The sequence below is a fragment of the Oikopleura dioica genome, chromosome 2 (assembly GCF_907165135.1).
Source record: "Oikopleura dioica chromosome 2, OKI2018_I68_1.0, whole genome shotgun sequence".
NCBI classification, from domain to species: Eukaryota; Metazoa; Chordata; class Appendicularia; order Copelata; family Oikopleuridae; genus Oikopleura; species Oikopleura dioica.
Window position 1 is genome coordinate 14,109,793 of NC_137292.1, and position 21,583 is coordinate 14,131,375.

The window sequence follows — 21,583 nt, forward strand, 5'->3', positions numbered from 1 at the left end:
AGAAAAAATATTACTCGGTAAAATATTATTTTCGCAGCTTTTTCGAGCTTCAATTTCATAATCCATTTTCGGGTTGAATCAATTTTCTTTTAACGCAAACCGCCGCAGCACATGGTTCTATTGGTGGCGCTTCTTTCACCTGACTTTTGGTGCTTTTTAGAAACATTTTACCTTGAAAACATTCGTCAATGCGTTTTCACTAATGATCTTATTCAGTATGTTGACGACGACTTGCGTAAGCAAATAGTTCTTTTTTCGTTATATATTTTAGCAGTCAGGATATCGGATAAACAGGCTTTTTTATTGATAGGAGTGCATTTCCAGCAGATTTTCGTCGTTTTCCTCAAGAGATTTCTTCGGATTGTTTCGTCTTCTTTTACATCCAGGTGACCATGAAACTGTCCAAAAACAATTCATCAAAAACGCAATAATAGATAAAGGTATAACCGTACGAAGTATAATGGGTATGGGTTCATTCCAGAGTCTCTGGAACCGACCCTTATCAAATTCATCGAAGATAGAAACAATAAGAAGTATAATAGCATGTTCAACTTGCATAAAAGTGAAATTAATAAAACCCTAGAAATTGGACTATACTAATTGTTTTGATAAATTCACCGGAATGACATTATCAGCATTGCTATTTTCAAGGTCGTAGTAAACAATCTTTGATAAAGCCAGAATAACATCTTGTTCCTTTGCACAGCAATCAATTACTAGCACAATAATACCATGACCAAGAAGAATGATCGGAACCACCCAGTACAAGGGGTCCATCACGACATCAGAATCCTGATCATCATACAAAAAACCAACACTGATAATCACAGTGACAACCATGAGAAAAAATCGAACGAACATTTGAAAAAGGAACTATGAAATGTTATTTTATATAATATTTGTTTGCAATTATTTTTTGACAATTATTTATTGCTAATTATTTACCATAAAAAATATGTAGATTTTTTGACAAATCGATAATTGATCCGGATATTGAAGATCGCTTTTACGAGAAGTAACCATTAATAACAGAGACAAGGACGATGTCGCCAGTGAAATATTTCTCATAATAACTTCATACCACTCGCCATATTCGACTTTGTCGCAGAACTCGTTGTCCGTTACATACATACATTTTAAAAATATCAAAATTTGCAGAAATAACTAAATTTTTATTAAAAATGGAAAATCTTCATCTCTTTGGATTACCTGCGGAGCCGCTTCAGTTGTTCCTTCCAGAAGCCGCAATTTGAAAATATCAGTGTCAAGATCCGTACCTGATCGAAACGGATTCTTGAGCAGCTCCCAGAAATGCAGAAGAGGGCCAAACAGAAATATATGACACAAAATAACCGGAACCGATCTACTGCCCTTTGACTTGTATCGCGAAGATTTGAAAAGTGAATGAAATGCCACCAGCCAACCAGAAAGAACAGTTATGAGAATCGTTATGCCTCCCCAGACAACATTCTTTGTAAGGAAGTATTGGATTCCGAGAAAAATGTCAGAACTTAAGGGATCCCCCCCGTTTTCGCCATTTTCGACGGCAAACTACTTTTTTTTGGGCTTTCAATTTTACGCGTGCAATAGCGCAAATGAAAGCTCTTTTATAGCGACTAATTCTCTAGTACAGAGATAAAAATTCATAAACGCAAACCTGCCACACGGGGGCGCTGAAGTTAGTGTATTTTGAAAAAACGCCGTTTTCGGTCATTTTCAAGGGCAAACTACTTTTTTTTAGGCTTAGTTAGAATAAATCTGCGACTGGATTTAGAAAGGGTAGAGTTTAATCTTAAAACTCTAGTACAGAGAAGTCATTTGGTCAAGTAATAAAAAATTTTTCTTAAGAACAACCAAATGTACCTATTTTTGGCGTTTTTTGGTGTTTTTTCGCTCTCTAGCGCCAACATAAGGCTGATATTTCTTGTGCGGTTATGATTTTCTTATTCAGTACGTTCTAAGCTTTCGATAGACCCCTTATATGTCTTATTTCGATGACATTAAAAAATCGAAAAAAAATCCGATTTTCACGCTAAGTACAATTTACATGCATTTTGGCAATTTTCGGCTAAAATTTCGGGGATAGATGTTCGTTAAGGGGTCATGTGATACATCAAAATGATCCTAAAAACACGAGGAATCTGAAAATACCAAATATAGACCCTTATCAACCACTTGAAAAAACAGGGGGGGGATCCCTTAATTGCAAATTGTTATACCAAATATGGGTTTTGTTGTTGGTACTTATATAAATTGATCAAAGTCTATGTTATTCTTACCCTACATCAGTCACAAAGAGAGCAATTTTTAGAATGATTTTTACATATGGGAAGATTATGTTCTTGAAGAATTCGATACTCTTGGTAAGTCTTTCAGCGTTCTCTGTTTTCATTTTCTCATGTATGGTCCTTACAGTATGGAGTCAATTTTTTAATAAAGGCAAATGTTTGCTCAATGATTGCACGAAAGAAAATACCATGATTCTCACTTCTGACTGACTAGATTTTGTACCAATATTGAAGCAACATTATTCACTTTCCAGCATTCAATGTTATTTTTTTCTTCAGCTCGAAATCGAATTTTATCAACGCTTGTCCCCGTTCATTCAACATTTAAATCATCAAATTTTCGGATTTTTGGATTTTCATGTTTTGGTGAGCTCATTATTTTTCAAAAAACGGGAGCGGATCTAAACAGCTACTTGTGGAAGTGGTGATTTGCTTCCAAAACGTGCGCCTGATCGATCCGCCTTGCTCTTGGCTTGTTTATCATGAGAAACATTGCAAAATACTTAGTGCAGGCAAATCCATCACAAGAAAAATGGTGTTTGATTACGTCCAAAATTATCGCTCAAAATATGATCCATGAAATCTCTTCCGTCTTTTTCTTGAATCTTTGTTCTTTAAAAAAAGTCGGATTCCCGGATGAACGTGCTCTAGAAATGCTAGAAACAGCACGTGTGATTTATGCGGTTCAATTTTTCAAATCTCCGAATTTCAGGCGTCTTTCTTTTCTTCCCAGAATGAGCCACGTGATGAGATTAAATATTCCTTCACATGGAAGAATACTGAGCTAACGGACTCTTGGCTCGGCAACCTGAGTCAGGGTCGTATGAAAGAGCTAAAACGAAAAGGCGCGGCTCAATTTTGCGAAGCTACTAAAAATCAGGTCCTGACTCAGGTTTTTCTGCACAGTTTGCCAAACCAAAAAATGAGATATTTTCAGCACTGACATTTTCAGAGTTTTCGGGAACTGTCGACGGAGATCCATCGATTCTTCGAGCATCATTGGGATACTCAATGGATCAGTTGTTTCACCGGGCGGTTGAAGTCGTAACAGGGTGGACCCGACCCGGTCTCAATCACGATAGTCTAAGCTAGCGTCCTCATCAATTCCATTTTGAACCTGCAACCATCCTCAGCCCTCCAAAAAGACGGGATGATCTCGTTCTTTTTACCGTTATGGTGCGTGTTTTCAAGAGAAACCAATTTGTCATTTTGGGATCAAAGGAACAAACTTGATTTGCTTAGAAATTTTCTAGCGGCGTTTTTACACTTTGCCCGCGTCGTAATTCAATGATTTTAAAAATGAAATTAATCACGATTCTTGGAGCATCAGTAATTTATTTTCGGCCGGAAGAAACTTGCTTTTCATCAAAAGTAGGCTTGAACGTTAGGCTCTTAGGAGCAGAATGTGAAATTCTAGTGACACGCACATGTTTTAGAGCTGCGTTTTTCTAGCTGAGCCGAAAATTGGCGCTTCTCGAGCTCCACCATCAATCTAACAGAAAGCTTCTATTGTGGGAAGATTCAATTTTCTTGACCAAAACGGATTTTACAGAAATTCTTAACAAATTTTGTTAAAACTATTTAAAAAATAGTCGAAATTTTGCGTCAGATCTTTGAAAACAGAATTTGTCATTGAAAAACACTTTGGGCGTAAAAATATCATCCCTTTTTTGAGGATGAAAGAGCAGCCGACCGAGAAAGGGAAAAACGCAAAAGTCGCGAAAGCTGGTCGCTAGTAGTTATAGTAGTGACCCGCATTCAGCCAATTTCTCTTGCTGCTCATTGGCTCGCTGTTTCGGAGCACTGTTCCCTGGCACTCACGCTGCTCAAGGCGAATTTGTTCATCAGATTCCGTATGTACTCATAATTAAGCATATTCATATATTACGTAATAGTTACATAATTATGCATATAATATTCACATATGCATATAATATTCACATATGCATATAATATGCACATATGCATATTGATTACGTAATAGTTACGTAATCGAAAAAATGGCTAAAAACTAAATGCTGTTCATTTAGCTTCGTCGCCGGGCAAACTGAGCTGAATGTCGAGCTGCAGCTCGACCCCGATACCAGTGCTCCATATCGATCGGCAGAACAAACCATTCATCAAACGGCGTCGCAGAACAAACCATTTTCCATCATGCCAACTGCCCAACAAGTCCAAAACTGTTTCGGTGCTTCATTACCCAAAGTGTACTTCCTGACTGGTACAATATCGATATTATACAACGCACTGTAATCTGTCTATTTTTAAGAAGCCCGAATGAAAATGATCAGTTGCCAAAATGGCAGTCAACCCCGATGGAATGCCAAATCCCGTACTGCTCAAAGAGATATATAATTTTAGCAGGTATATGGATCAATTTACCGTGGCAATCAACGACCGAGTACGTTACGAGCCAGACACAGTTCATCAGCTAGGTGCTCGCATTCCTGGTTTGATAGAGCGGCTCCTAAGAATACGAGAGATTGTTTACGAAACCGTGTGGAACACCCGTCATCCTTTTCTACGGCATCAATATCGCGAAGCGCGTGAGACTTTTGTGAAAATGTTTCTCGATGTTGATCAACTACTGTACAAACATTTTCCTGACCAAATGCGCGCCATTTCCGAATCCAAATAGAATCCCATCCATCAACCTTATTCAAACACAGTGCTGACCCCTTTTCCAATTTCATGCTACCTCTTTTCAAATAAAATGCGACCAATTTTCTTCCATTCTTACCTTTTCGACCGTCCCTAGAGAATAAAACTTTTAAAACGATAAAATGATGACACGAGCATGAGCCGAAAAATAATATGTTCCGTCTACACTATTCTATTCTCTCTTTGACAACTTATAAATGATAAAATGATGACACGAGCATAAGCTGAAAAAAATATATTCCGCTTACATTATTCCTGCTATAAAATGCTGCATTATCTTCTGAACCTAGAATATTGATAATTTCATCAAATGTTAAACTAAAAGTGCTTGCAACATTTCAGTAAATTTCAAACTTTTAACAATAAAAACAAAAATATTTTACACACAATGTTCATTTATTCGATTTATATTTTACAGGTTTAGATTTAAAGAAATTTTGTGGAGTATTTTCAAAGTAATAAAACATGGACATTCCATCAATAAAGTAGTGGTTATCGTCTTTAAAGGCGTTTTGTTTAACAAGCATATCAAGATATTTGGTAGTTAGTTTGCAGGTAAAACTTGGGCAGCAATCCTCGCGCAATATCTGAACGAGATCATAGCACTCTTGAAAAATTTGAACTCCGCGAGGACCATTTTGATCATAGCGAGCGCATTTATAAGCATATTCAAATTTATTTTTATTTTCTAGCATTTGACGCGCAATTTTTTGCAGCTGGAAATCTTTTCGTTTTACAAGCAGTTTGTGTTTATCAAAGTCTGGAAAGTAACCGGCAGGTGTATTGCGCAGGCATGTATACAAAAAAAGTTGTTTAGGGTAAATTTCATTTGCAGGATCGTCACAGAGCAGTTTTAACGCAGTTTCATCAAGAAATTCGGTTTTGAACTTGCAGCAGTTTTTTGGACATCCATCGTGTCGCAGTATTTGCAGTATATCATAACCTTTTTGATTCAAAGTGCCAAAATTACTGCCAAGATCCACACCAGTTTTGATCCATTTTTCTTCATAATTGTCGTAATCATCAAGGTAGCGAGCGGCAAGCTCTTTTAAAAACTTTGTTTTACGTTTCTTGAGCTTTTGACAATACATTCTTAAATTGAAGCAAAATCAACAACGAATACAATTAGTGGAATTTTCGGCCGTCCTCAAAATACACATGTGGTGTGCACAAGCGAGCATAGTACAGTAAATGCATGTCGTTGGCTTTTTCACTTTTCAAATCGTCGAGGGTGTAGTGCTCGCCCAAGTCGGCCAGGACGAGATTGGACAAAATGCAAATTGGGTTTGTGCAAGAGTCGCACTCGAGCACTTGAAGCAAATCCCAGCAGCGTTGAGTGATGATGTTGCGCTGCTTTGGATCCTTTCTGATGTTTTCTTGGACTTGGCGGCATTCGTCGACAATGTCATCAAACTTGTAGTGATTTGTGTAAATGTCCATTGCAAGTTTCATGAGTTCAAAGTCATCGTGACGCTTGAGTTTCGGCTTTTCTAGATGCTCCATGTGTCTATAAAGTGCTAAAATTATAATCAGAAATCAAAAATGTTTCTAAAATTCAAATTCTTTTCTGCCAAATCTAAAAAACTCGGCAGGAGTGGTTTCATATACATGAAACATGTACAGATCCTCGGGAAAGCGAGCGTCTTCTGGATCCATTGATGCAATGGTTGAACAGAGACCTGCAAGGAATTTTGTTGTAAGTTTGCAGATTGAATTGGGGCAGGTGTCGCGTAACAAAATTTGAACCATGTCGAAGCCTTCTTGGGTTAGCTGTGGCATTTTATTCTTGTCGATGGTGCTGCAATCCCTCTTTACGATATTGTCCGAAAAATGGCTATCACAGAGGTGGCGGTGAGCGATTTCTTGGAGTTTAAATTCTTGATGATGTTGAAGGAGTTTTCGGCGTTTATCTTGTCGTGTCTTGTTTGGTTTTACAAATGGGCGTTTTCTGCTTGTTGATTCGTCTTCTTCCTCTGTGTCTGCTTCTTCGCTACTTGTTTCGCTGCAACTGGCCTTGGCGGTGTTTTCCTCTGATTCATCTTGGTCCAACTTTGATAATAGATTAATTTAAATTTTCAATTGTATTTTTGATACCTTTTTGTCGGGGAGCTGCTCTTTCACAGTTTCTTCAGGCGCTTTGTTAGTTTCCATGTCTACAACTATTAGTTTTATTTTCATTTATAAAAACATTTATTCTATATGCAGAAGGAATCAACAAGGAGCAAGCTTAAAGTTTGGGTTTTTTTCTTGGGGTAGCTTCATCATCATCATCAACGGTTTGAGTGGCAGCGTTGTGCATGACCGGCTTTGGAGGAATGAGTGGATGTTTTGGATCTAAAGCTTCTAGAACATCTTGGACAGGCATGTACGAGTATCGAACGCATTCTGGAGCAGATTTTTCTTCATACTCCATTTTGTCTACGTTGTACTGGCCGTCATCGTCGTCGTCACTAAAAAAATCAGATTCTTGAGCGCGCATTTCTGCTGTTTCCCTTAGCTCTCTGCGCATTATCATGAGGTGAGGATCGTCATTTGGCGTCGAGCCGCTGTAAACAAAGTCGCGTTTGTTGATGAAAATTGGTGCAGCATCATAGTCGGCACCAAGTTGAATTTTTCTCATTAGCTTGTTGCTATATTTGAGTTTCTTTCGCTTGATTATTGCTAAAAGAGTGGTCGCGGGGATTTGGAATTCCTCTTCGTCACCCTCGACTGTCCATAGTCGATTGTGAAGCGCAGGACGCAACCTAGGCATTTGTTCACCTATTTTATTTTCGCATTTGGCTATAAATTCATCATGGGACAAAACAGGAGTTAGTTCGGTGAGAATATAATCGCCGTTTGCGGAAATATTGCTGGTCATTTATGCTTGTCGGACTGTTGCGCGACTGTTTTATGAAAAATGCTGCAGTGCTCGAGTTTTTATCTGTTGTTTTCAGCCTTGGTGCGGAATGGTGGCGTATTTCGCAAATTACGAAAATCTCTCGAATCTAAAATTCTAGAGAAAAATAACAAATTCTCGGAAAAATTTTTTTCTAGAACAGTCGTTGTTGTCGTCACTTTTTCCAAATTTTTGTCAGTTCGCCTTTTTCTGCAGTGGAGTGAAGACGAAAAAACGCAAATGACTGTAAGTTTTATTTATAAGCTGGGGTTTTTTATAATTTTGTTTGCGTAGCGAACACGGAGTACTACTCGGGCTACTACCCTGGCGCGAGCCATTGCCGATGCCGAGCAATTTCTTCGCAAGGCAAAACACTCGCTCAACACTGTAGTTGAGTGTTCTACTCTGCTCTCCGCCCCCGCCGCCGCCGCTGCAGCCACCACCAACGATCTTTCCTCTTCGTCTTCTTTTGATGAAGCGGTTTCCTCAGGTTCGGCTACTTCTGTATCCGATTCGGCGGTTTCCGCCGAGTCAATCGAACTCCCCCGAACCAACTTGCTCAAAAGCGGGACGAAAAAGTTGTCCACGCTTATTCGACCGTCGACTCGACGCACTCCAGCGAATGGCGATCGAACCGAGCCCCGACATCGCTCCCCTCTATGGCCGATATGTCCGATCGACCACGAATCCCAACTCCACCACCAATCGAGCCCGAAGACGAAGGCATGGATTTGCGGGTGCCCCAGCCTAGAAACCCGGCTTTCCGACAGCCTCTTCGGGTTGAGCTCGCCGCGGAACCTGCTCCTGGAACCTGTAAGTTTTGCATCACTTTTTTTAGCGTCAATTGAAATTTTATTTAGCTCGCCAGATTCCCCTCCAGGATTTCGAGCCGGTCTACTCGAAAAACCACAAGGACGAGATGACCGTGCAGATGGTACTTTCCATATTGGGGTACGATCTCCGCGGCTTGGAGCGCGAAGAGCTGGAAAGGCGAATCTTTGCGCTGGAGCAAGCGTTCGCCCGGCGTTATGGGCGATTTTGGTCCGATATCGTGAACGGTCGGCTCAAACTCGAGCTGCTTACGGCTAACAACCGTAAAATGATCATCCCCGGCTTTGGTTGGAAGAAGCAATAAAAAGGCAAACTTGTCTGCGCTATTTTTAGCTGCAAATAAAAACTTTTACTGTATTATCTGTGTATTGTGTTTTTTTTCAAGCGGTCTAAAGTGAAGTTAAATTAATAAGAGCATGCAAATTCGAGGATAGGTAGTGAGTGATCTAAAATTCGTGACTTTCTATAGAGGCTTCAATGTGATGTCGGAATTTTTTGTAGCACATGTCTTCAAATTTGTCGAGAACTTGAAGAGTGCATTTTTTGAGTGGGGCAAGTTCGTGAGAATCGTCAAGTGAGGCCCAAAACGGCTTTTTAAGGATTTCGCGCATATCCTCCATTCGATGCAAAAGCTTAAAAGCGTTGTTAATTTTATTAATAAAAGTTAATTTACCCCGGGTACTCGAACGCCGATCGGATTCAGGAATTCTACCCCTTCGTGATTACATGTATCGATTACGAGCGCTGCAAATTGTCTAGTGTCTTTTATGTATTTGTTGATTGTGTCCAGTTCCGAGTCTGACGGGAATTCGAGCTCCTGATTTTCCATTTTGACCTAAAAAAGTGAAATAATGGCGGCTCGCGAGCATTTATATAGCCCATTTTGATTAATCGCGAAAGTTTTTAATAATGAGCAATTGCGCGCACGTTTCTATGCCCGCATAAACAAACTGTTCTAGAACAGTTTTAATTTTTTTAAAAAATGATTTTCGTTGATTGGGTTAGCGAGTTGCCAGCGACGGCGCTAGCGATCAATTCATTTTTACTTTTTTTTCAGAGTAAGCGAAAAATAACGCGCCCAGTTATGATGCTAATTCGAGAATACAAGTACTATTTTGACAGTGTCAACGCATTTCCAGTATTTTTTACTAAAAACGATGAGAAAAATTGCCGACAAGAGTTGCTTCAGACGCTCAAGGGACAAGCGAGCTTCCGAAGAATACAAGTGATTCGCATATACATTGAATCAGTTTTTAATAGAAAAACCAATAAAATTGAGCAAAAAGTTGTCACTCGGTCGTGGCAGGAAATTGGTAAGATTAATCTACAGATTAATATTCATCTTTTCTTTAGTGGATTTTGGGCCATTTAATGCTTACCATTCGCTTGGAATCAATGCTGCTGATTGCATTTGGCCGTATTTGAATGAACCGTATTTTGGAGTTACTGGTTTCCGAGTAAGCTCGTTGAATGTTGGCTTGCGAAAAATTACCAACAAGTGCCATTTGATCCTTGAGTGCGTTCACGAATGCTTTAGCGGAAAAGCGCCAGTTAACACGATGAAAATTACTTTTCCTAATTTGAAAAAGTTTTTTAATCGTATAAATCCTGGCAATCTGGCAAAATTCCCCTTCCGCATCGTCTTTATCCTGTATATGCGCCTATGGGCAAAAGAAGTCTTCCAGAGGGATCGCCGATTTATCAACGCTGCGAGTGGTCAAGTCGATAACGAGGGCATTGATCGATATATAATGGAAATCTTACGATCAACTGGGATCCCACATCATGAAATCGATATAACTTTAGCTCCTCGCAACAAGTTTTTGTACTACTTGACGACTTGCCGTACGATTTACATTGGATATTTCTATCATCATCCATTTCGCCACTACCGAAAACTGCCGTTCTATGACATGTTCTTTTTTGGCAACACTGACGCTCTAAGAGAACACATTCGGGAGCTTGAAAAGGTTGCGCTTAGTCGCAATTACGATCTGGTAAGCGCTCCTTTGCAAATTTTTTTACTTGTTTTTAGTTTATGCCGTTTTTTATCGAGGTAGAGCAAAAAGAAGAGCCAAAAGTGGTTGTATTCGATTACACTGTAAAAGGAGCCAAGGACGCGAACGTTGCTTTCGATCCACTGGTTGAAATCGAAAAATACGATCTCTCTCTTTCGTCACCTAGCGCCAGCGCTGTCGCCAAACGTCTTTACGAGTACAAATTTTTTGCCGACGACTGAGTCTTTCAAATAAACTCTTTTTTATATTTTTACATTTTGCGTTGTTATTTTCAATGAAAAAAATTTTTACAATCGAGAAAAATGACCATCTGCACGAGTATAAATTTCCGTTTTTCCACCCGCATAGAAACAAGTTTTCTTCGTCTCAACCTGTTGTTTCGGTTTTCCCGGCTCGAGCGTACGATCTTATCTCTTCGAAAATTGTCTTTTTTATAAAGGACAGTGTCGACGAAGCTACAGGAAAGACAGTACAATCCGTTGTGGTTAGACAAGTTGAAGAATCCAGTGAGTAGTCTTTGTTGTCTTCACGGGCATAAGGGTTTTTTAGCCGCCGAAGGGCCGCATTTGGCAATAGATGGGACGATGAATGATGAAATTCCCAGTTACATTTCCACCAAGCACACATTGCGTCGACGAATGAGGATCGATACTGGCGACGAAGCTGAAAGCAGACCGATTAATTACGGTTTCAAAAAAATGAATGGAGGTCGAGTGTTTCGCGAATTCGAGTACGCAAACAAAAAAGTTGTTTGCAACCAACAAAAATACGTGTATCCGAATTTAAAAGAATTTTTTCTTGGCAAAACGCTAATCGAAAATTTCTATTTTTGTGAGCACGCGATTTTTCTCTCGTACATTACGTCATGGGCAAAAGGTCTTTTACAAAACGACTCGCGCTTCTTACTCGACATGAAAACTCGCGAATACGATCAGGAAGGCGTGGATATGGCCATTTTCGATCTGCTTGAAAGAGCAGGCATCGGCAAAGACGCTCTCGTGGTTGACAAAATGGACAAGGCAACTGTAAATGGCACCCACATTGTCGTGTCTTTTATTTTCAACGAAAAAAATTGCGGCGATATCTTTGGCGGTTATCGCCATCTTTGCGCAGAGTGGATTAAGCAGCTTGAAGCGCACCGTAAGTTTTCTTTTTCGCGACCTGCTTTTTCAAATTTCAATTTTAGCTGAATTCGAAGAATCTCACCACAAATGTCTGCAGCTCAATTTGAGAAGATACGACATCGGCGGCTGGGACGGGTTCACATATTCTGGCCAATATTATAAACGAGTTTATTTTTATCCTGCGATACCTAAAACTGGCATTTATATACGGCCCTTTTAAGTTGTTTTTGTTATCGAAAAGCTACACGATGTGGCATTCACGACGAGGTCTGCGAAGAAATTACTGAATCCAACTGTATCTTTATGTAGTTTTTACTGATTTTTATTTGTTTTTTTATAATAAAAGTTTCATGTCAAAATAATAAACAGTCGTTGATTATTGAGACAGGCCAAAAATCCATGGAGCTCCACCTAAACCAGCAATTTCGCCAAAGTAATTTGTCAGGACGCGAGGTTGATCGGGATGCCAAATTTCTCTGATGAGAATTATATAGTTGTAGTTGGGGATTCGTCTTTCTTGAAATAGTTTAACAGCTGAGTTGTAAGCATCTACAAGACCACACTTGGTCGCAATTGTCTTATTAATGCCGCAGTCTGTGTTATTAGGCATTAATACATACGATGTCATGCAGTTTCTTTAAAATAAAAATTCAAATAAATATACAATTATTTTCACGTACCTGTAGGTGATTGCTTTTTTTGATTTTTCGTAGAAATTTTGGGCCACAAAGATAAGACTTACGCCAAGGTGCCTACGGCCATATGTTAGTAAATATTCGCACACATTGTGTTCAATGCAAGCGGACCATAAATCATCTATTACAATTAGGCTTTTGCTGTCGGATTCTATTTGAAAAGTATCGTCAACCCATTCTTGCGAAGGGAGACCCTCGAGTAAGTATAAATGTTGATTAGAGCCAGGTTTAACGTCTATGGGTTCTAGCCTCGGCATAAAGTAATAAATGTTTTTTATATCCCCTTTTATGCCGTCGCACTCTATAATATTTTTTACGAAATTTGATTTACCTGTACCAGTGCTGCCCGCAATTAACAACGAACACGGATGCACAAAACGCACATCCGGGACGAATTTAGTTAAATGTTCAAACATTTAACGTAGCGGACGTTGAAGTAGCCTTCTACTTTGAAGTCGTTTTTCGCTCGTTTCGAGTTAAAGTCTGGAGGCTCGTAACCGTCGACGTAGGCGATGATGGTCTTTTCCTCCAAGTCCTTTTTCAATTGTTCGCGAAAGTACGCGCGAATTTCCGAATTTTCTTGATCCCAGCCGAGAGCGCCAGAAATGCACCGCAACCCGATTTTTTGGTGCTTTTCAATCAGTTCTCGCCCAGAAAAGTCTTTCTCACCGTGCTTGAAGTCGACACAGTCGCCACCGGAATTGTAACGATTACTTCCGAGTAAGGTTAACCAGGTACAATTCAACTTGATTGCAGTGCACTCTTTTTCAGCTTGTTCCTTCAGTGCTTGCATTTTTCGTTGTGCACTGTTTCTGCTAGAAATGGCCTTTTTATACAAGATTTTTGGGCTGGCACTTGATGGCGCCCGCGCGTTGACTATAAAAAGCGGCTACTGTAGTTATTTTGCTTATTTAAAAATTATCGTTTTCGGGATAAGCAGCTTTGGAGAAAAAGTCGACTTTTAGTTGTAAGTTTTTAAATAATTATTATTATTATTCAGTTTATTTTGGACGAATGTAAATAACCTTTTAAAGATGAAGTCTGTTGATAGTAACAAAGCACCTGTAAATGGCGGCTGTTATTTTTCATTGTCTCAAATGCTTAATATTTGCTCATTTTGGGAGATTAATCCCTTAACTAATAGAGTTAGAGTCCGCGCGCCGAAAACCAAAGCTGAGCCGTATCCAGATTATGACTCCGAGGAGGAGGAAACAGCCCGCCTGGTTGCAGGATTATGCAACAGGAGCATTCCTTACAGCAAAGATGGACGAACGAGACAGGCAAGAGGAAGAGCGACAGAAGGAGATGAGAGCGGCAGCGAAAGCGGCAGTGTCATTAGCGGCGAAGGGGCGGAGGATGAAGAAGCCTCGTATGAGCGCAAACGCACATCAACAAAACGTAAACGTAAATTCAACGACGCCTTCAACGATGAGCAAGAGTATAGAAACGATTCCGACTACGATGAAGAACAACATGGCGACAAGCGCAGACGGAAAACAGGGCGGCTCCGCGCTGAGCACGAGCGGCATTCTCGATCGATGGACAAAGAGCATTTCAAGCAAGGTAAATCAAGCTCGTGGAAAAACGCTGGAAAAATTGCGGGACGAAAACGTAAACGATCCCCCACCGACGGCTTTACTATCACCAGCGATGATTATAGAAGATTCCGGCGTTCAGTTTATGACAACTCTAATAGGCGCAAGGAATCCCGTAACAGGCGAGCTGAAAGTCCCTCAAGAGTTGATAGTGACCAATTATCCGAGAATGCCACCGCCCACGACTCCGAAGATGATTATGACAAACAAGAATCCATCTCTCGCACACAAGATTCAAGAGCTGCCAGACGATACTCGCGAGAGCGATCAGTTATTGTCGAGAATCCGGCGCACAAATTTAAACGAAGACGGACCGGAGATTGGGAGTCGCCCGCTGGACGTGTCACTACCGTTAGAAAGGCCGCTTCCAAGTCTGCCCAATCCAAATTCTCTGGCAAGCGGGGTCGACCTAAAAACATTTCAAGAGCCTCAACTCCAGAGAACGTCAAGAGCGTTCACGACGAACCCGACAGCGACGACGCAGTCCTCGATTCCGCAAGCAACTTTTGGTCCCGATAATGCACCCCAAAAAGCGCCCTTTACATTGGATCTTTTTTACAATAATAAGCAACCGTCTTTTTATAGTGGAATGGATATGCAAAAATTTAAACGTATGAACGAGCCAATTTCGCTTCATCGTCCTTTAAGATCTAAATTTACTCGCAATCCAATAATCGCCACTAGTCTTTATTCGTCTTTATTCGCTGATACTATTGTTGCTTATAAAAATTATGGCTCTTTAAATAATAATTACAAGTATATTTTATGTGTAATTGACGCTCTTTCTCGTCAAAGTTTTGTTAGGAAAATGGTAAATAATGATGCCAAAGAAACAGCATCAAACTTGCGTTCTATTTTTGAAACACTTGATCTTCCGGGGCATACTTTTTTGCTCTGATCAAGGTTCTGAATTTCAAGGAGAAGTGTCTGAGCTTTTGCGTGAGTGGGGCATGACGCGCGTATTTATGACTGGTAAACACAAGGCGTCTATGGTCGAACGTTTCAAGTAAGTAAGCAACCGGCTATTTTTTATAATTATAAATTCTAGTCGGACGTTGGAGAGCAGATTGGAAAGGGCTTTTACAAGCCAAGGAAATGTGAAAAGATGGGTACCCATTTTAGATGATATAAATAACGCAATTAACAACACTGTACACTCTTCAATTGATATGAAACCTTCTGACGTTAACCATAGTAATGATCGATTACTTTTCGAGTATTTAGAGAGTAAGCGTTCCAAGGAAGCGCGACAACGTAAAACAAAATTTCATGTAGGAGATATTGTTAGAATTCCTAGGCAAAATATAAAACGTTTTGAGAAAGGCTCAGTTGCCAAGTGGACTAAAGAGCTTTATCAAATTAGACAAATTCATAAGGGCGCTAGGGTTTTTACGTTTTCTGTTCATAATTCTAAAGGGGTTCTTGCAGATCGTCGTTATTATGAAAATGAATTAAATTTAGTTATCCCTTTTACTGAAGTCAAGCAATAATAAGCATAGCTATTTATTATCTATCAACAGGTTAATTTAGATGTCAACTGGTCGGTCTTTTCTGGTTAAACCACGAATATCGCGATTAAAAACTTCTGCATTGACTGCGCGACCAAGACGTCGTCGGCGACCAGCCCGACGACGACAACGGCGGCGGCGGAGACGACGAGCACCAACAGGCGTTCGAGGGCGCAGACGACCACGACGCCGGAGACGGAGGCGTCGACGACGAGCACTTTAAGCATTGAGGCTAGACGCTGCGCGTCTATAGAATGTTTTGAAACATTTCTAAAACAGAATTTTTTAATGATTTTTTAATCATTCTTGCATTGTGTCATTTAATTCTTGTTTCGATTATTTTTGCGCACCTTTATATTTTTTTGCAAAATGTTAGACCACTTTTTAGTTCTTTAAAACTTAACCCTTTCTTTTGGATGCGCGGTTTGGCAAATAATTGACTTTTTTGTTTTCTAAAGGTGAAATGATCAATATTTTAGCAATACTGAAATAATGGAGGAAAATTACGGAAATCTTTTGTATTATAAAAAACCGGCTAAAAAAGGAGAAGATCCTTATGGGGGCTATAAGCTTGTTCATACGATGGGCCAGTTTCACCATTCTGACGGTCGAATTGAATTTCAAATGCCACCCGATAAGTTACCCATAAAGCTTGATCGGTGTATGTTGATTTTTCAAGTTCGAATGCCCTCTAATTTTGTGCCTGACAACGGTTTCGCGACAAAACTTATTGACAAGCTCAACTTTTATATTCTGGACGATTGCATTTTCTCAACGTGGACAGACGGTCTCGAGTACTTATTTTTTAACAATTTTATAAAAAAACTAAATTACTCGCCAACTGCTCAGGAGATTGAATTATTTCCCGAGGGCCATTACGACTCTTTTGATGCCGATGCGGACGAATTGAACGAAATCAAATGCATAAGTAGCGGGATGACGTTGGTGGAAAACCGTCAACAATATGCAATGGCTGAATGGGTGGCGCTACCGAACGCACTTAAAATTTCAAAAAACATTGCGACAACTATTACCTGCGATGGACTATATCATCGTTATTTGGTTCGCTCTCCATTAAGTCATGGTTTAGCAAGACAGCCTCGTGTTTTACCATCAGCTTCGAGGTTAAAATTTGAAATTTCGACAGATGCTTCGGATCCTACAGATTCGTCGATGAAATCTGCAAAAGCGATTAAACGAATGGCAATGCGCTGGAATGATTATCAAAAGTGTAGAACTTTGGAGAGCAATTTTTTTGAAGTCGACGCCGATGGTAAAATAACAAGAGAGCTATTTTCTTGGCCTTTTGTTAACGGACTTGAAACGACAACCGAATGGGTAGAACATGGAACGGAAGAAGAATGCGATTGCACTCCAGAAAAATATGTTAAAAAAGAGTATCTAGGAATTGATCAATTGGGCGGCGATTTTGTGTCAAAGTCGCAACGATCCAAATTGTATTTCAAAGGTACTCCAGGCGTCGCAGCCAAAGAGGGTGTAAAGGCTGTCGCAGCAAAACCGTCTACATGGGCGCCCCACAAGGTAAAACGAGTTATTCCCAGATACGAGCGATTTACGGATGAGAATGATGAAGACAAGACAAAATGGGTTTATTTCTGGTACAAGACTGGATTAGATTTTAAACTCTCGCAAGATAATCTTCGACATTTGCAGATTGAAAGTGTTTTTTGCACGCCAAAAAAAGATGAGCGACCATTTATTGTTGGCAAACGACAAGCAAAGATTCCTTTTTATAACCCGAGACTTACAGTTGGAGTTTGGACAAAAGGATATCAGTCGTACATTGTTGAATGTTCGCGCGGAGAATTTCCAGATATGATTATTTTTACAGGAATGAGCAGCGCTAGAAAAACTCCGAGTTTTGATCGCTGCATAACTAAGACTCAATTGTACGAGCCTGGTTTTGAAATTGAGCAGGTAGAAATTATGATAGATGGTGATCGTATTCATGGAACTCCTTGGACGTCTGGACAAGATCATTACTTGAATTTTCTGCGCCACAACGGCAGATATGCCAACAAGTCAATAGGCGAAGGGTTAAACTTTTTCCAATTTTGCAACCATAATTGGCATGTGCCCATTTATTTGGGTGACCGTCGAGGAATGTCTGGGCTCGTTACGATTCGAGTTACATTCAAAAAGCAACTGGGCGCCGATTGGTGCCCATTTATAATGAAGTTTCACGTTGACAACCTTATTCTTGATGCTAATAGAAATGGTAAAATTTCCTTTTGTTTTTCATTTGTTTCAAAAAGTTTTTAGAGGCGACTGTGGAAAGCAAAGCTGTTTCAGCAGTTGTTAACAAACCAGATGTTTCCGTTTCTGCCTTGGCCCAAGAAATTATTCCTCAAATTGGGGTAAAACGAAAGCTGGGACGATAAAGGCTGCGGTAGCAGCGCTCGAGCGACAAACGCCAGAGTGTTCTAGCGACAACTCTCTACTGACGCAATCTTACGTTTTTTATAATAAATATGTTGTTGTTTTGTTTGAATTTTATTTGTATTGCATGAAACGGTTCTTACCAAATAGACCTGAGGGTCTTTCTAAAAGTGATGTTGAAAAAAGGAGGCGCCGTCTTATGGCAGATCCGAGTAGTCAACGTCATTTAGAAAATAATCGGCAGGACATGAGTGATGATGAGGAGGAAATTCGGCGCAATATTTCTCGACAACGATTTGATCCATTGGCAAGTAGTAGCAGCAGCAGCAGCGAGGACGAGTGCGATGATAATGGCGCAGACAACGTTGATGATGATATTGATGGCTACACTCCCGCCGATCCGCTGGATGATAATGAGCAAGGCACTTCAAATATATACGACACTGTTTTGATGGGAATAAATTGGTGGAATTATTTGAAAAGAATTTATCCCAAAACGCCAAAAAAGATAGCGCCAACACTCCGGAAAGAGTTATGCAATTATAGTACTCGAGAGCTTGTCAACGAATACGGATCATTTCCTACTAGAGCTGTATTGCCAAAGCTTGAACGACATCTAAACGTTGATATTTATGTCTTGTATGGTGGAACTTTTACACCGTTGGGAATTTCGTATCGGCCTCATAGACTTACCAACCGGGAAAACATTTCTCAGATAATAAACAGATTGGAAAGTGCTTCACCTTTCAATGCAGGGCGACCATGTGTTGTACTTCAATCAGCAAGACCTTATTTTCATCGACTTGGTACTTTTCATGTTTTGCCAACTAGGCGGACATTTGAAGATCGGGAGCGAAATTGGGTAAGTATTTGGCAGGCGCTGGTACAAATACGATGGCCAAAATTACCACAGCGCGAATATTTTATAAAAATTGCCGCTATAAAGAAGGAGCTGTTTGGCGATGGTCAACGTGACACTCAGTTTACTATTGCGGATGGAATTTTCAACAAGATTCGTCAACGTTACAGCGTTAATATACGATTATTTGTTGGCAAGATAATCAACGACAATGTCAATTTGAAGCAATGCGTTTATTCGACTATTGGGACTGCGAATTGCGTCAATTTAAACATTTTGGTTGCTCCGCCTCAAGAAGACGAGTTTGCTCGAGAATTTAAAAAATTGACGAGCGTATGTTATCGTCAATTTGATAATTACCCTGGACTCTTACCTCTCTATGCAGCAAACAAGGATTATCAGCGTAGAGCGACCAAGTGCAATCGTTTTCTTGACAAGACGAAAATTGCTCAGATCTTGCGGTGGACCAAAAACGATAATCATCAATTTCACGACGCGTCTGAAACGTTTTTGGATGATGATGATGATGATAGCATCAATTCCATGGAGCAGGGACTTCACATTGCTAACGCTGCCGAGGACTGCGATGAAGATGATATTTCCTTTGTCGATTTTGATAGATTGACGGAAAATGCAAGCGAGTTTGGGAATGCGCGCAAAAACCCTTTTATTGATGCTGAATGCAATGTCGAAGACAACAACGACGCCGAAAACGACGAACAAGCATTCGAGTATACTTTTAGCGATTGGGAGTCAAATACAGAGGCAAGAACAGTTTTGACTCAGGTTCCAGCAGCTGAGCAAAATGTTGATGACCATAGCGATGCGGGCACAGGGTCTTCTAGCGTTGAAAATAGTCTCTACGCAGAGTACAAACCAATACGAAATGTTTTAAGCATCATGCCAAATGTTTTTCTGATGCTACACTTGTCCGAGTGCTTTCGGATCGTCATGTGCGGGCGTTACCAAAGTGCAAAACTCGACACTGTTTATTTACAAGCTCTAAAGCAAAAAAGATGAAAAAGCACGAAATGTGTTGTTCAACTGAGCCAATCGACATTATTCGACAAACGGTGCAAAGTTGGCGAGTGTTGGATCATGTAAAAGAATTGGTTAGCGAAGGTTATTTGCCCTCATTCGATTACGTCCAAGAGTATTTTATAACATACGACATCGAATGTATAATGTCACGTGGCATGTTTTCGTCGGGCGACAAGTTTCACAAGTTGGCAACCTTGTGCACGTATTCAAGCGACGGAGAGCGTAATTGCTTTACGCGTAAAGGCGAAGGGTTCGAAGCTACTCTTGTGATGCTTACCGAATTTGTCAACTATTTGATTATTCTTCAGCGCGAAATGGTTCGCGAGCTTCCCGACTGTATCAACAATGGAATTACTTTTTACGAGCAAGAAATCGAAAATGAAAACAAAAAGGAAAAATCCCGTTGTGTGCAAAAAGTGGCGTCTTTTCGAAAAAAGCTCAAATATTTGAAAGACTTTCACAAATTGAAAATTTACGCTTGGATGGGCGAAAGATACGACATGTGCATATTATTTCCTTCTTTGGTGTCGGTGCTATATCACTTTGTTGGCGGAGATACAAAGCTCATCAATTTTATAAAACGCGCAAATGGATATATGATGGTTGAGGCAAATAATCTGAGTTTTCGCGATTTCAAAAATTATACCTGTCCAATGTCGCTAGAAAAGTTGGCTCGTTCGTGCGGACTTGACTCTAGTTTATTTGTAAAGGGTACCTTTCCATACGAATGGTACACGACAATGGATCAGTTACGAAAAGCGACACAAATGGCTGCGTATCCCTGTTTCTATTCTTCAATGACAGTTGCATCCAATAGTTTTGTCCAAGAGATGGATGATATTGTTGCCGACAAAATAGCCGCGCAAGAGTGGCCAAACGAGAGGGACGCGCTGATATCGCGAATTATTTCCTTTCTTCACTTGCAATCTATTCATGAGGATCCTTCGGCAAAGGAGCACTTTGAGAACAAGGGCGAGAGCGAGCAAATTTCAGAAGGCATATATTCTACACTTGACCTGTATGAAGATTGGAAATCTCAAATACGAGTTGCGCTGATCTGGTGCGACACATTAAAAGATGGCGATTCGACAAGGAAGACTACAATGCGCAAAAATTTTTCAAGTTTTCACCGCGAAAATAAGAGGCAAGTGTGCTTTTGTGGAAAAAGATGCGCCAAGAGTGGGAAGAAGATACTACTGGAATCGTTACTCGACCAACAATGATGAAATACCTTATCAATTACAATTATAACGACTGCATATTGTTGGAAGGGTCAATTCGCGCATTTGGTAAAAGTAATAAAGAAAAGTTTGGCCTTGGCATTCATTCAGAGTTGAGCATTTCTCAACTAGCGCAAAAGATTGCTTTTCTCAAGTATAAAGACGATTGCCCGGGCATTTATTCGACCTCGCCAAAGTTTCCATTTTATCTGCGAGATATGCGTAAAAATCTGACTGGTGGGATTGTACAAGTGATGCATCGAGCAATTTACTTGAATGGCGAAAATCCTAAAATCCCAGAGGCGGCGTGGAAAACTGAAACTGGGCGAATTTACAAAAATGTAACAACATTTGATTTCAATAGTTTATACCCGCAATCGTTTCGACAATATTTACCTTGTGGTCCTGGAATAATGTATCAACTACAAAAAATTGGCTACTCTTGCTCAAATTCATCGGAAGAAG

At 40.1% G+C, this 21,583-nt stretch overlaps 1 protein-coding gene across 1 annotated transcript; it reads right to left on the reverse strand.

Moving 5' to 3' along the window:
• Positions 1-279: 279 nt before the first annotated feature.
• LOC145697490 (uncharacterized) lies at positions 280-2,377 on the reverse strand. The gene is made up of 5 exons (XM_081774699.1): positions 2,280-2,377; positions 1,210-1,510; positions 946-1,164; positions 619-873; positions 280-579 (listed from the first exon to the last, which is right to left on the reverse strand). Exons 3-5 carry the CDS (start codon positions 1,129-1,131, stop codon positions 301-303), a joined length of 720 nt encoding a protein of 239 aa, XP_081630825.1. The 5' UTR covers positions 1,132-1,164; positions 1,210-1,510; positions 2,280-2,377; the 3' UTR covers positions 280-300.
• Positions 2,378-21,583: the final 19,206 nt, after the last annotated feature.

Excerpts from the sequence above, each read along its gene's own strand:
- LOC145697490 (XM_081774699.1), bottom strand. The coding sequence starts at position 1,131 with ATGTATGTAACGGACAACGAGTTCTGCGACAAAGTCGAATATGGCGAG. Across the intron at positions 874-945 it reads AAATCTACATATTTTTTATG|TTCCTTTTTCAAATGTTCGT; the intron begins GTAAATAATTAG and ends AACATTTCATAG. Across the intron at positions 580-618 it reads ATGCTGATAATGTCATTCCG|GGTTTTATTAATTTCACTTT; the intron begins GTGAATTTATCA and ends TCCAATTTCTAG.